This window comes from Podarcis erhardii (genome assembly GCF_964252035.2).
Source record: "Podarcis erhardii genome assembly, chromosome: 3".
NCBI classification, from domain to species: domain Eukaryota; kingdom Metazoa; phylum Chordata; class Lepidosauria; order Squamata; family Lacertidae; genus Podarcis; species Podarcis erhardii.
In genome coordinates this window covers 47,431,975-47,447,277 of record NC_138507.1, presented here as the reverse complement: position 1 = coordinate 47,447,277, position 15,303 = coordinate 47,431,975, and the positions used below count along the sequence as shown (strand labels likewise).

General features: G+C 40.7%; 1 protein-coding gene and 2 long non-coding RNA genes across 5 annotated transcripts in view; 1 reads left to right on the top strand and 2 right to left on the bottom strand.

The window, feature by feature from the left end:
• The window catches only part of LOC309339476, a 464,046-nt gene that overhangs the window by 178,412 nt on the left and 270,331 nt on the right, over nucleotides 1–15,303 (bottom strand). The gene's annotated exons all lie outside the window — the stretch shown is intronic.
• On the top strand, nucleotides 2,291–11,901 carry COQ3 (coenzyme Q3, methyltransferase). 3 transcript variants are annotated; one of them, XM_081857331.1, is made up of 8 exons: nucleotides 2,365–2,454; nucleotides 3,181–3,249; nucleotides 4,323–4,434; nucleotides 5,426–5,578; nucleotides 6,108–6,207; nucleotides 7,017–7,259; nucleotides 9,205–9,364; nucleotides 10,729–11,901. In XM_081857331.1, exons 2-8 carry the CDS (start codon nucleotides 3,243–3,245, stop codon nucleotides 10,932–10,934), a joined length of 981 nt encoding a protein of 326 aa, XP_081713457.1. In that variant the 5' UTR covers nucleotides 2,365–2,454; nucleotides 3,181–3,242; the 3' UTR covers nucleotides 10,935–11,901. The 3 variants fall into 3 exon arrangements, with proteins under 3 accessions (XP_081713455.1, XP_081713457.1, XP_081713456.1); XM_081857329.1 differs by lacking the exon at nucleotides 3,181–3,249 and having other exon boundaries at nucleotides 2,291–2,454; XM_081857330.1 differs by lacking the exons at nucleotides 2,365–2,454; nucleotides 3,181–3,249 and adding an exon at nucleotides 2,502–2,595.
• The window catches only part of LOC309339494, a 103,074-nt gene continuing 99,054 nt past the window's right edge, over nucleotides 11,284–15,303 (bottom strand). The window contains exon 2 of the long non-coding RNA XR_014155411.1: nucleotides 11,284–12,028. This is a non-coding gene — a long non-coding RNA (uncharacterized lncRNA). The remainder of the gene's footprint in view (nucleotides 12,029–15,303) is intronic.

Genomic DNA, 15,303 nt, shown 5'->3' with positions numbered 1-15,303 from the left:
AAACTTCTTTTTCCAACATATTAACCATCTAGAGAGATGGTCTTTTGGCTGATAGAACTGAACTCGTAAAAACAGGCATTTGCAAACTGCAAATTTACAACCTGCCCATCCCAAACAACTGTCAACAAACATTGTGAGTTCTTGGGAACTTCAAAATGTCAAATAATACATTCTGATGAGGGGTATTATGCTTTTTAGTTTTTAAATATAATTCTGCTGACTAAATATACCCTTTAAAAATGGCTAATGAATGCAATGGCATATGCAATTGGGAATGTTCCATTAAATCTTGCAGGTAAATCTTGCATAAAAAGAACTGCACCAAACAATTATGTTGCCCAGAGTCCTCCCATCCCTTTCTCCATGAATTCAACCTACTGTAGTTTTAAACGAAAGAAGAGAAACAAGCTCTAAGGATAAACTGGTTTTTAGATAACTAGGAATCTGAGAGATTTGGTTCAAAAATTAAAACAGTGGGGGCAAAGATTTTTTTCAGTGCTCCCATTTATTTTAAAATGTACTGAGGAATACAGCTTTCTATGATCTGCTGCACCCACTTTTTAAACTAGACTTCTATTTGTTAAGTAAACAAGATTGTGCATGAAGCTTTTTATATACTACACCAGCTGGATTTGTCACTCCCTGTATCAATGGAAATTTCATTCACACAAGTGCACTAATTTCAGTAATGTCTGTATGCCAATAAAAAGAGCATACTCTTCCTATTTAAAAGGTTCATAGGTTTTACTTAATGGTATATATAACACATCACAGAGAGAATGGTGGGAGCAAACTGTTGTCACAATGAGCCTTTAAGTAAATTGAGTTTCCTTTACTGGAGCTATAATTAATTTTTCTACAGAATATGATAAACATATTGACTTGGATCCAAAGAAGTGAGAGAAGGAGGCTGTCTGGGCCTATTTGGGTTTTAGTGCCTTGTGCCATCACCAGCCCATACAATCAGTTACCTATCTTCTTATAATTTCATCACCTTTCTTACACACCCTGCCAATTATTCTAGTGCTTGTGGAATCAAAATGGTTGCCTAGATAAGAGTCTATTCTCTGTGCTGAATGAAGAGACAATTGAAGAGTTATTGGAGGTTGAAGGTCTCACGGAGAACCATCCCATGTACAAGATTGTAAACAACCAGAAGTTTTTTCTCCCCTCATGTGCAAGCCATAAAGGCAGGAAGGGAACATCTGTCTGCGAGCCAGGCCACACTCGAGTGCTTGGCTGGTGAAATTAGCCTACTGTACAAATTAAAATATACATTTGTTGCTCCAGCCATTTTATTCTCCACTTTACGAAATATATATTGAAACGTTGCAATAAGGAAAGGCTATAACAGAGACTAATGATTGCTGAGAAAGACCTAAAACAAGAGTCACCCCCCCTTTAAACTTTTTACCAGCTTTGTCTGATTCACCAACTATAGTTATTCCTGGACAGGGATAACTTGGCTGCTGCTGTCCATGTATTGGTAACCTCGAGGCTGGATTACTGTAATGTGTTCTATGTGGACCTGCCCTTGGTCTGGTTTGGAAACTCCCAACAGGTGCAGAATGAAGCTGACAGAAGCTTCTGGTCAAGAACCTGTGATGCCATTGCTAAAACAGCTGCTTTGACTGCTCACTTACTGTGGAACCAGGTTCAAGGTTCTTGCACTAATTTACAAAGCCCAGAACAATTGAGGTCCAGGGTACCTCAGGAATTGCCTGAATCCTTATATCCCAGAGATCATTTGCAGGAGCATCGTCTGTCACTCCCCAAGTTGGGGCGGCTCCTTGGATAATAACAAAGGGAACCTTTGGTGTCATCTGCCCAGTCCTGAGGAATGATCTGCCATTATTCAGCAAGCACCTTCTGTGTCAGCCTTGGTGTAAACTTCTCTATTCAGGCCTATGCAGACAATTAAGAATACATCCTTCCCACAGTAGTAAATTGATGCCTGTGTTATTCACTTTTTCCTATTTGTCTTTTATTGTATGGTTTTGTGTTTTATTGCTGCTAACCGATTTGGGTGTGTGTGGTTTGTTTTTTAATGACACAGCGGTACATAAATATATATATTTTAAATAAACTAACAAAGAAACTGCTCCAAAAAGCGGCTTCCTCGCCTCCCGCGAGCAGGGCTACAGTCTGACTTTGCTGCAGGGCTGCTTCCCCCCCAGCGGCCTTTCAGGATGACCGTGGCGCTATTCCTAAAAGCTGCGTCTCTTCTCGCCGGAACCGGAAGTTGAGCGCGGGTTGTGGCTGGGAACGGCGAGCCCTATTGGTAGGTGCAGGGACCGGGAGGTGGAGCCCCGCCTGAGAGTGGCACCGCGCGGAGATCCGCTTGAGCCATGAAGGGCTGGCAGAGCGGCTGCCTCAGCCGGGCCAGGCGGCTGTGGGTCTTCCGCGGGGAGATGGCGGGAGGCTGGGCGGCTTGCCGGCGCGCCCTGAGTTCCTGTGAGTAAGCCTTTGCGCTTCGCCGTGGCTATGGGGTCCTGCCCTACCTTCGGTGTCCTTGCATGCTGACGGGCTTCTTCCGCACGTATCTCCGGCTGGGTGGCTCCCTGTTATCCCTGCGGAATTGGCACCTTTGCTCTGGTAAAAGGCTTGGGGAGCCGATTCCCCCACCCCAATCTGGTGCTGAAGTGACTTGAAAGCATTTCATTACAATCTGCTGCAGCCTATCAGGATGATCCTTTTGGAATTGGTCACACCCACCCACCCTACAAATGGATTTGTAAATCTGTCTGTGCTTGGCTTAAATACAGGACCTTTGACATGCATTTGGAGAGGATCCCTAACGAGAGAGAGCAAAACAAAACAAATTCCTTCCAGTAGCACCTTAAAGACCAACTAAGTCAGTTCTTGGTATGAGCTTTCGTGTGCATGCACACTTCTTCAGATAAGTTCTGAAGAAGTGCATGCACACTTCTTCAGGAAGGAATTTGTTTTGTTTTGACTATGGCAGACCAACATGGCTACCTATCTGTGAGAGAGAGCAAGAGAGAGAAGACAAAAATGTATCAATACAGGACGCAGCATTTCAGATCGGAATAGGGGACAATCCTGTATTGTACAGGGCAGGCGGCAACCCTAGCAAGCGGGGCTTCCTCTCGTAGGGCTGCCAAATTTCTAAAAGTAAAAACCAGGAAACCCTGGAAGCTACTGAGTTTTTTTGCTTAGGAAAACCCTACCAATTACAGCCCTACCAATTGACATAGCAGAAAACAGCACCTGTTGCATTCATGCCTGGTGAGCTTAACTCTTCCTTTTACTCCATTGTTTCAGCTGTCACAGATTACAGCCAAAGCTCTAGATAGGTTTCGTGGCATTTGCCTGTACCTGCCATTGTAGTGTTTCCCCACTGTCTGTTGATTGTCAGGTCCTTGGGAACAGGGACCTCGATTTGCTGCTTATGCAATTTTGCAAGGTGCTAGGGTGTGCTGCTAATGCGGTAGAAGGTGGGTAAATAGCTTTGCCATCTAATTTTGGATGAATTTTCACAGCCCCAACCAGGTTGTCACGAGCTTATTCTATTGAATGTTAAGTTTGCATTGAAATTATCACTGGAGTGTGAGGGTGTAGATCTTTCACCATCAAGGTAGTTTTCCTGACAGTATTTGTGTATTTATTTATTTAGATGATTTTTGTCACCTTTGTACAGGCCACATGATGGTTTAAAATCAAAGCAAGTAAATATGGATATATAAAATCCATTAAAAACATACAACAGATCACTGAATAACAGTTTTTCATCACAGCAACAATCAGGTCTCATCTCTCCCAAATGTCCGCTGACAAACTGTATTTACTAGCTACTTGGATCTGTAAAGAAATGAGGCGAAATGCATGTGCAAGGATCCCAAAGTGCAAGTACCCACCACCAAAAAGGGCCTTTTCTTGACTCTTGCACCATATTAGATGAGGAGTGCCTGATCTGCTGATCTTGTAGCAATGGTGTGTCAATATGGGAAAAGGAGCTCTTGCACATAGTAGTTTTAGCCCATTAAAAAGCAGTGTCACAAACATAACTAATGTATAACTGTGGTAACACATGGTTGCCCTTTTGGATTAAAACAATCTGATTCCTGAGACTAATTATGAAATGTGCAAAACATTATATGTTGCTGAAAGAACTCCAAAATGTTACATATCTTTCTAATAGGGAGACAAGGAGTGATGAGCCAACCGTTTGCAGCCATTGTTTGTAGAAAATAGGTGCTAACCTGTTCAGCTAGAAACTCAGATGTACTGGGGATTCTTAGCAGTTTTAAAAATTGTTGGGCCAGGAAGCTTACAACAAAAATTGCTTTACTTCTCTCCAGGTAATCGCTATGGACAGCCTCCTCAAATAGTCCAAATACCCTTCCTTAAGAGGTGTAAAAATCAGTTAAAATATCATATATTTGTTAGTTTGGTTCAAGCGAGGAACACAATGTGAGTATTATTATTATCTATTAAATTTCTGTTCCATCCTTCATCCAAGGATCACAGAGTGGTTTACACTATAAAAACACAAAAATGCATAACATTGTAATAAACAAAAATAATAACCTCCCACACTTTCTGTATTTTCTGATTACTTCATAATGATCGACTCAGCTCAAAATGAAGGTTGTGGGTTTTTTGGAGGGAGTTATGGTTTTCATACATTTCTTAATAAGTAAAAAATAACAGTAGTGTAATCTGTAACTCTCTTGGTACATGGCCTACAAACTAGTAGCATTCTGGGCACTTGTGCCTTTGTATTGTAAGCATAAAGCACATTTTGTGCCACTATGTTAGTGTCCCTGCAACCAATGTTTTATGTAGTGGCATGGCAAACCTTGCTAATGGGCAGCCATTTGTTTTATTCAAACAAAAGGGTCATTACATGTTGCTAAGGCATAATTTATATATATTGGGCAACAGGATTCTTCACATCCACCTCTGGGACTACTGGATGTGCTTTGTGAATTATTTGTCTCTATATAGGTCAGATAGTTTGAAGTCTCTAATAGATGTAATTGGGTCTGTGCATGCTAGACTTTGTCAACATGAATGTAATAAGTGCTCTGTTGATTCAACCCAAGGGCCCAACTAACCCTAGGGTGGCTAGCTAGATTTTTTTGAAGTTTATAAGCAGGCCATGAAAACCATCATCTTTCGTACTCCACCAATTGGTATTCAGAGGCATAATGTCACTCCCTGAACATGGAGATTCCATGAAACTGTTGTGTTTATTAGCCATTGATAAAACTATTTCCCAAATACATTAGCCTTCAATGTAAGGAACGATCATGTGGGGTCCAACTGTAACCTGAATTTATCCACTCGTGAAATTTCCCTTTTCCATAAAGGGAACTTCTTGTTGCACTTCTAAAATCATTTTTTGCTAGCTGATCTCTGTTTTTATGCCACCTAATGTAATAACACCTTTGATGTTTAGGTTACTCACAGAGCGACACTACAGCATGTCACAAACAACAGTCGATCCAAAGGAGATGAAAAAATTCCAACTCCTGGCACATAAATGGTGGGATGAGCATGGAGATTATGCAGCTCTTCATTCTATGAATGATATTAGAGTGCCATTTATTAGGTAAGGTTTTGGAATGGGTCAGTTTTACATACTTCTGGGAATCTGAAAATCGTAACATCACCTTTTAGAGTAGAGGTGTCTTCATTTGTATTGCTCAGCTTAAATATTTACTGAGTGCAAAGCTATTACAACTGGAGCTGTAGACTTTAAGTGGTAGACTGAATGAGCAGTCCTATTCACAAGTAAGTGGGCTTTTTGTTGTTTACTACTTAGTTGATATGTGGAGACCAATTTCACTTAGTGAGGGTGTGTTTTAATAATGGGAGCTATGAGGTAAGCATATGCGTCTTTATTTTTGAGCCAATGTTGATTCTGGAGTGTGTATTGTAATAGGAGATGAAAAAGAAGAGAATATTAAGGATGACAAACCTTTGTTTAGTAAACAGAAAGTTCCCTGATTTCATTCCGTATCTCAACAAGGCAAATATTTTGAGGCTTTGGTAATATGCAAGTGTAGTTGATCAACTAAAAGCTCTTTACTGGTGGACGGTCATAATTAAAACATCATTTGTTTTGTACTTTGTGTAAGAGATACTGTTTTAAATATGAGAAATGATCATCAGCCTGGAAGCCCGCTCTCTGGTGTGAAGATCCTGGATGTTGGCTGTGGTGGTGGATTGTTAACTGAGGTAGGGCTTACTCCTTTTGATAATAAATTTTCTTATCCCTGACCCTTTGTTTTGAAGTAGCACAGCACTGAAGTTTTGAATAGTGCTTATTTCGTTCTTCCAAGTACTTGTTTAACTAGAAGTCTCTCTTGCAATCTGCTCTATTAGTTCATTATGGTATTATTTAGAGTAAGATAGTCTAGTAAAGCAAAGTGGTATGGTGTGTGTGCCGATGCACATATTTATTATGTGCAGGCAGGACGTTGCTGTGTTCTTGCTGGAAATGCAGAATTTAGCTGTAGAGCTAAACTGTGAGCCGGAACACACTTCAACTGATTTTGTGGAAAGGGTTGAAGTTCCCTAATTTGCTGCAACTTCCACAAAGTTTTTTTTTTTTTACTTTTATTTTGCACTGTGTTCAGTGATCCTTACTTCCAAGTAGGTGCTGACAGGATTGAAGCCTTATGCATGATTTACTTTTTATAGTGTGTATTTGTGATCTACAATTTCTAGAAGACAAAATAATTAGCTGTTTATTATAAGTGGCAGTCTAAACTGCAACTATGCTTATGATGATCGGTTCTTCTTAATCAACCTAGAAAAAGTTAAATAATTGAATATTATTGGGTCTGTCCCTTCTATTATTCCAGTAGGGGGTTTTTTGGGTGGGGGTGGGGTGGGGGTGGAGAGACACCAAAGGGATAGATGTTAGGGAGGAAGCTTCGGAGTTTACTTTACGCTCTTCAGTAACTTCCTTCTAATCAAATAACAACTTGGTTACATATTCTATTTTTTTTAAGCAGAAAAGACTAACGTGTCTATGGTCTTAGCCTCTAGGTAGACTGGGAGCTTCGGTTACTGGGATTGATCCTCTGGAAGACAGCATTAGAACAGCAGAACTGCATAAATCATTTGACCCAGTCCTGGCTAAGAGAATACAGTACAAATCCTGTACGCTAGAGGATATTGTGGAAGAGGCATCAGACACATTTGACGTCATTGTAGCTTCTGAAGTTGTAGAACATGTGGCTGATGTGGAAATGTTTATCAGGTGCTGCAGCAAAGTGTTAAAAGTGAGTTGGAAGAAAGCAAAAAAAGAATGCTGAATCATTTGCATTATAAAATTGAGCTGCTGATTATAAGAAATGTTTTGCATTGGTTTCCTTTTTTTGATTTGCTTTGTGCTAAAGAGTGTAATTTTATGCAACCCTTATTGATTCAAATTATCCATATTGAAAACAAACACAACCTTTAGAATGTTGCACTTTTTCCTGCTGAGGTAATGAACCAGACAATAAATGGGTTCTGGGTACAGATCTAAAAACATGAAGGAAATAAATTATAAAACACAAAATAAATAAGTACAGTGGTACCTTTGGTTGTGAACGGGATCCGTTCCAGAGGCCCGTTCACAACATGAAAAGCCTGCAACCTGAAGCGTTGTTTCTACGCTGGTGCGATTTGGCGCTTGTGCGCATGCGTGAAGCACGATTTAGTGCTTCTGTGCATGTGCGAGCGGCGAAACCTGGAAGTAACCCTTTCTGGGTCGCCACGGGACGCAACCTGAAAAAACGTAGCAACAAGCAAACGTAACATGAGGTATTACTGTAGATATTTTGAGTTCTATTTATCCCAAGGGCCCAGGGTAAATAATAGTAGTTTATCGATCACATAACCCTGCCGTGTGGCTTGTGGCACCCTGTTCCTCACAGAGCTACAACTCTCAGCGTTCCCTGCGAAGAGGGATTGACTCTTAAACCATTAGGAGTTATAACTCTGTGAGAGGAATAGCAGTCTTGTCACAACTTTCAGCACCCTTAACAAACTACTGTTCCCTGGATTTTGTTTTTTTTTTTAAAAAAATAATATTTATTAAAGTTTTGAAAGTTACAGAAAAAAAAGAAAAAGAATTAAACATAACAAAACCATACAATACAATACAAAGACAAAAATACTACATATACATAACAAAAATAAAACAAAAACAATTAAAAAAAACATCCAATACTTTCAATGTTATTAACTTTCTTTTACTTGTTTCAGCGACCTCCTCACACCTCCCTTTTTTTGTATTCCACGTCGATTAATTGTTTCAGCAAATCCTTTCCATCTTCTTCAATTTTCTGTCCTATCATTTAACATAATAAATTCTAACATTATTTTTTCCTTTAATCCATTTACAATCTATTGTACTTAATTCTTTATAACATTTCTGCTAAAGCCATGTAACTTCATTCCAACATCTTTCTAACATTCCTTAATTTTACAATATTTCTGTAGATAATCTTTAAATTTCTTCCAATCTTCTTCTACCATCTCTTCTCCCTGGTCTCGGATTCTGCCTGTTCCCTGGATTTTGCAGGGAAAGACATGACTGTTAAAGTGATACAGTACTGCTTTGAATATAGAATGCAGATGGGGCCCTAGATTATTTTCTTATAGAAACAAGCCAAACAGTTATTAGTGCACAAAAATATTGCAGTAACGCTTAACAGATATTCTGTATACCAATCTCAGAACCATAGTAACATGAATAAATTTGAATTTGGCTTCAGTATAAATTGCATTGCTTATAGTACAAATTCAAACAGCTCTGATGAGACCTGTTTTTGAATTGACCCATGCAAATATGTTTTGGCTAGGCCTACATGTTTAGGGCTACATTACTTGGCTGATAGGCTAGTTTCACCAATTAAAAATCTGGTGATTGGCATGAAAGGTGCCAGTATTTGTAGAGATGGCAGAATTTTAAAATAGTTTTATTCCAGAAAACTGGAGGCAAGCATAATATTTGAAGAAGCATTATATGCACATATGTAAGGAAATTCTTTTTCTAAGATGGTGTCTGCTGCAATGTCTTGAAAATCTGTAAAGATTTTTAAAATCAATTTAAGCTTGAACCACATTTTTTTTATTTACTTTGGTGACAATCCTGATTTTCACACACTAACTGGATGCTGCTAGTTATATTGTGTATATATGACAGATGTGCTAACACTTGTGCTATTGTTGTTTAAGCCGGAAGGCTCCTTATTTATTACTACAATCAACAAATCACAGCTGTCCTACATCTTTGGCATTGTGGTAGCTGAGAGAGTATTGGGCATTGTTCCGATAGGCACCCATGATTGGGAGAAGTTCATACCGCCTGAGGAGCTAGAGAGGCTCCTAGAGTCAAGTAAGTGTTTAAACCCCAATGAAAGGACATAGTCAGTAACTTCCTTCAAGTTTGGCTGCTAGCTGACCTTAACTATCCCTTGATACAGGTGTCGCATAAAGCAAGCATGCTTTGCAGAGTAATCATATGTAGTCAATGGGTGGGGGGAATCTAAGGTGTATGAAATACTAAATCTAGAGCTAGTGTGGTGTAGTGGTTAAGAGCGGTAGTCTCGTAATCTGGGGAACGGGGTTCGTATCTCCACTCCTTCACATGCAGCTGCTGGGTGACCTTGGGCTAGTCACACTTCTCTGAAGTCTCTCAGCCCCACTCACCTCACAGAGTGTTTGTTGTGGGGGAGGAAGGGAAAGGTGAATGTTAGCCGCTTTGAGACTCCTTCGGGTAGTGATAAAGCGGGATATCAAATCCAAACTCTTCTAAATCAAAAGACCTGCCAGGCTTACACCAGGAAGTGAAAGATTTGTTCACACTTACACCCACAACCCTGGAATCCTTTGATGAAGAGTGGTGAAGAATGACTGTAAATAATTAAATGGGGGAAGGTGTCAGGGAGAGCAGCATCTTGTCCCTGCCAGAGGTGAGTCCTGCAGTTCTAACCCCACTTACCTGGGGTTGAGCTCTATTGAATTAAATAGGACTTTCTTCTGAGTGAACATAGGTTTGCCCTGTTAGTCCTTTTTTGGTGTCCCGTTTTCACCCTGATTTTTGTAGGTTGCATTTAAAGTGTATTTTCAGAAGGGATTCTATCATAAAACAGTTTCTCTGCTTTAGGAATTTATGTTAATTAAGCATCAGTGAGAAGATTTACTGTATGATATCATGGGGTTGGGAAGGGGCAAGTGTACCGTTCTACAAGTGGCAGGTTTGGGTAACAGTGTTTATTCCACTTGGGGGAGGGAGAGGGCTGACAATGAAACAGGAACATGTAGATATACCTAAACACTGACTATTGGATCATCTGATGTGTAAAATGTTGGTGTGTAAATTGTAGGTGTCCTTTAAAAATGATTATAAACATCAACTTTCTAAAGATAGGTATTTTGTTTTGACTCTGAGTTTGGGTTAATGCATGTGTTAACCTGTGATTTTAGTCACAATTCAAAAATAATCAGCCAGGTGCTAATTTGACTTTGTAGCACTGTATTCAGCAAGATACATTTTACTTGGGATGGACATTCTTGAATGTTTTGATAGCATCAAGATTTAAAACCTGTTCGTAATGCTGCTTTGGCTCGCAGTTTATTGAGACAACACCACCATTGTGCCAGAATGACATTACAGGAAATTTTGCACATGTTTACTGTGGATGTTAGGTCCTTTTTAAGAATAGTCTCCTTATGCTGTCTCTCTCTCCTTTCTTACAGATGGCTTTTTAGTCAAGACAGTGAAAGGAATGTTGTACAACCCCCTCTTTGGGTCCTGGAGCTGGACTGAAAGCACTAGTATTAACTATGCACTCCATGCTGTAAAAGCAGATATGCAGGAACAAGTGGATCCAAATCTAGAGACAGACAAAGAGCAGCTCCAGACAAAAACTATGGCATCAGAACCTCCAGCTAAGACATTATAGCCAGAGGTAGTAGGAAGTTGGAGGAAGATTTGCATAAATGACTGTAATGAACCAGGAAGGAACAAGCAGTATTGTGTTCACAGTGCTGGATGTTAGAATGTGTCTGCCAGTCTGTCTTGTGGTAAAGAATGGTTCATTCTCCACAGTATCAGATCTACAAAGATTTCAGAGATGGGTTATGTTATGTCAATTGTATACCTACAGATTAGGTGTGCTGTGCAAGTTTTTGGGAAAGGGGCAGTTCTTTGTGAAAGAGTTCTTAAAATGCATGCCTCTAAAATTCCAGAAAATAATTATTTTCATAGACTTTAGAGTTACTGGTTTAAAATGCTACATTTTGTATTTGTAAAATAGCTGAATTGCTTTTATTATCCTAGTTCAGCAGCTTGTCTAAGAAATAAACCCCTACTTATTTCTTGCTTGCCTGTTAATCTTCAGGTATGCTGTTATGGGTACATGCGATGGAACCAAGACTTAAATCAATGCAAGGACTATTACTTGACTTGTTAAGAGCTGTGGTTCAATATGTGGGTGAGCAGAGGGCTGCTTAATGCACTGTTCCTATGTGGAAATGCAGGGCTAGGAAATGGGGACATCATCATGTGACTATCATGTTGGAAACATGTATGCTTGTGGCAAAATACAGCCATGCATTCTCCATAGCTGTAGGGACAGATGCTAGAATGTTTTTGTCACTTGAACTGTGCCTTGGCACATTCTGATCACTAGACTCCATGGGACCTTGGTATGGTATCCAGAATGGAAATTAAGCCTTGTCCAGTGATCTAAGGAAATGGTAGAGTAAGCTGTACTCCACTAGATACTGAGATCACCTGACTTAAAGAAGCTTGGATTGGAAATTGTGCTTAGAAAACATATCACAAACTGGAGGGGGGGGGGAGTAGTGTAAATCTGGTCTCTTCATGAAGGTAATGCCTAGAAATAAACTGGTCTTTAAAAATGGCAATTTGTTGTTGTTGCTGCTGTTGCTTAGTCGTGTCGGACTCTTCGTGACGCCATGGACCAGAGCACGCCAGGCACTCCTGTCTTCCACTGCCTCCTGCAGTTCGGTCAAACTCATGTTAGTACAGTAGCTTCGAGAACACTGTCCAACCAAAAAATGGCAGTAGCTAAGACTTATTCCTTCTTATGCTAAATTCTAAAATCTGAACTGCACCAGCAAGATCGTCAGTACCAAACCACAAAAGCTTTTTGCTAAAATAGCTTTTACCACCCTTAGAAATGATGAAGAATAATTCCATTAAATATTACAATCAATATTTCATGTGAGGTTGGTTGCAATAGCACCATTGGTACCTAATCAGAGGAACAGACACATTCCATCTCTAGCAATAAAAATGTAGGCACTTCTCAATAGAATTTTGCAAGGCAAAATTGTGTTGCAGGTTTATTTTTGTAAAAGTAAAAGATGGGATAATTCTATGAAACTTCCCCAAATTACTGCTTTGCTTTGCAATGAATGGAGACTCTTGCAGCATTATTTGTTGTCCATGGAGAAATAGCTGAGGTCGGGTACTTAAAGGATGTTGTTCCTCACCAGCAGCTGTTTTTGTTGGTAGTAACATGGAACCACTCCTGCCCACCTAGCAGTTCGAAAGCACCCCTAAGTGCAAGTAGATAAATAGGTACCGCGTTATAGCGGGAAGGTAAACAGCGTTTCCGTGTGCTGCATTGGTGCCGGCTCGCCAGAGCAGCTTCGTCACGCTGGCCACGTGACCCGGAAGTGTCTCCGGACAGCGCTGGCCCCCGGCCTCTTAAGTGAGATGGGCGCACGTGAGTTGGACACGACTGGCCCGTACGGGCAGGGGTACCTTTACCTTTAACATGGAACCATGGCTTTATGCTATTTGTGTAGCAAATGCTTTATTAACTTCCTGTTTCTGTATTTTAGCAGCCTTTTATATCTCTTTGATCCTGGCTTCAGGAGAACAAAGCTGGTCCTACCTTATAGTCTTGCACCCTAGAAACAATTAAGGCAAGAATTACAGCAGAGTATATCTGCCACTACTCGCTCACTGTTGATAGCAAAGCGCTGTGCTGTCAGCAGTGGGTTGAATAGGGGCAGATACAATCTTGTATAGCTCTTGCTTTTTATCAGATAAATGGGAAAAGAAGTCTTAAGGAAACATGTAAATAAAAATAGAACTATGGAAAGAACACAGATTTTAACACTTGTAGAAGTTGAAACCATTCATGAGGGCTTTTTTATTTGAGGAACTCTGTGCCTTTCAGTCACTACTGTGACAGTAAGGATTGTGGGAAAACAAGAATTCTAGCAAGATATTTTGGATTGCACAAAATTGCCACATTCCTACTGAGAGAAATCTAGCCCTGATTCTATATGACAATTCCGAAGCAGGTACCATTCAGTTTAATGGGGTTTGCTTCCCATTAAGTAGCTAGAGGTTTGAAGTCTTGACTTCTATGGTAGGAGATTATAAGGTGTAAAAACCACTGCCCCATTAAGTCCAACCTTCTGCTGGAATATCTATATAGTGGCCATATAGCTACCAAATTCAGGAAATGTTCAGCTCCATCTGTTGCACCCTGTTAACAAACGATAATCTACTGTGGTATTCCATGACAAAAAGCCAGTGAGCTTTATTACTACTAATTAGCACCAAATTAATATACCAACTCATCTGAAATGTGAATGGCAGATTCTCTGGGTATCACCAAAGGTATAGTGTCTATATTAAGTATACTCCATATATTTTCCATAGATTTAGTACACAAAGGGATTGAAACTAGATCCCAGTTTTCTGAGCTAAACTACAGTGGTACCTCGGGTTACAGACGCTTCAGGTTACAGACTCCGCTAACCTAGAAATAGTACCTCGGGTTAAGAACTTTGCTTCAGGATAAGAACAGAAATCAGGCGGCGGTGCAGCAGCAGCAGGAGACCCCATTAGCTAAAGTGGTACCTCAGGTTAGGAACAGTTTTAGCTTAAGAACGGACATCCAAAACGAATTAAGTTCTTAACCCGAGGTACCACTGTATATGATCCACCTTTTCTGGAAAACCTTTGGAGCTATCCCCAGTATCTTAACTAAGCCAAAGTACACGCAATAGAAATAGTTGTACAGTCATACCTCAGGTTGAAGTAGCTTCAGCTTGAGCATTTTCGGGTTGTGCTCCGCGGCAACCCAGAAGTAACAGAACGCGTTACTTCCGGGTTTCGCCGTTTGCACATGCGCAGACTCTCAAGATGACGTTATGCGTGGAAGCAGCGAATCGCAACCCACAGATGCAGGGACGCGGGTTGCGTTCGCTTCAGGATGCGAACAGGGCTCCAGAACGGATCCCGTACGCATCCAGAGGTACCACTGTATTACATATTCCCCTCCTTTCCCTTTTAAGGAGATCCGGTGGCATAACTGACTCTATACTCCCATCTTCCTCGTAACCTACACTCACTGGCGGAGGAACCAGAGTTTGGAGGGAGCAGTTCGCCTCCGATACCATTATTCCAGTAGGATGCCATTGTGGTGCCCCCCCCAGACATGCGCCATGCCCCCCCATGTGGCGGACGCCATGCCCCCACAGGTGTACGTCATGCCCCCCGGGGGGGGGGGCGCCAGCCACACCCCCACCTGCTCTCTACCCCTGGTAGCGGAGCATGCAGCTTCACCACTGCCTACACTCTTAGATAATCATTATTTCAAGGTCACCTAGCAAACTTGATGCAGAATGTGGTTCTGAACCCAGGTCTCTGTTCTGGCTTTCCAATTGTGGGCTAATTGGGGGGGGAGGGGGAGAGAGAGGAAGCATTTCACTCTCATTCCCACAGTGTACAGTTGTGAAGTAATAATCATTCATGTCCTGTTAGATACAAGTAAATGCACAATTTTTGAAACGTTCATTGATTTGTTAATGTTTGTTTGCCTGGTTGCGCAACAACATTCCCATAACCACAAGGCTTCCCCTTTCCAATTATTGACATCAAGATTACTCTACTGATGGATTCTTAAATATGTATGATGGAAGTCATCTTTAAAGCGGTAAGCAGGAAGCTAATTGGAAAAGAAGACGCACTTCATAATAGAAAAAGGACAAGTTGTTCTCGGTCAGTAGAATCTCTGCAGAAAGAAAGAAAATGTCTAACAAAAGAAAAATTAGTTTTATAAATACAGGAAGAAGTAGATTTCAAGGGACAGTGGTGAAAACCATAATGGGAAGACAAATGGAAGTTTGCTAAATGGCCTTGGCATTTAGATCTGCTCTAGACTGTTTCTTAGGCTTGTAAGGATAACCTCACACTTGCCACCCTAAATTGGGAGGAAGAATATCAGCTGCATTGTGAACAGTTTTTTCCCATCTGCAGAGGCATCTCGGGTAACATGGGTG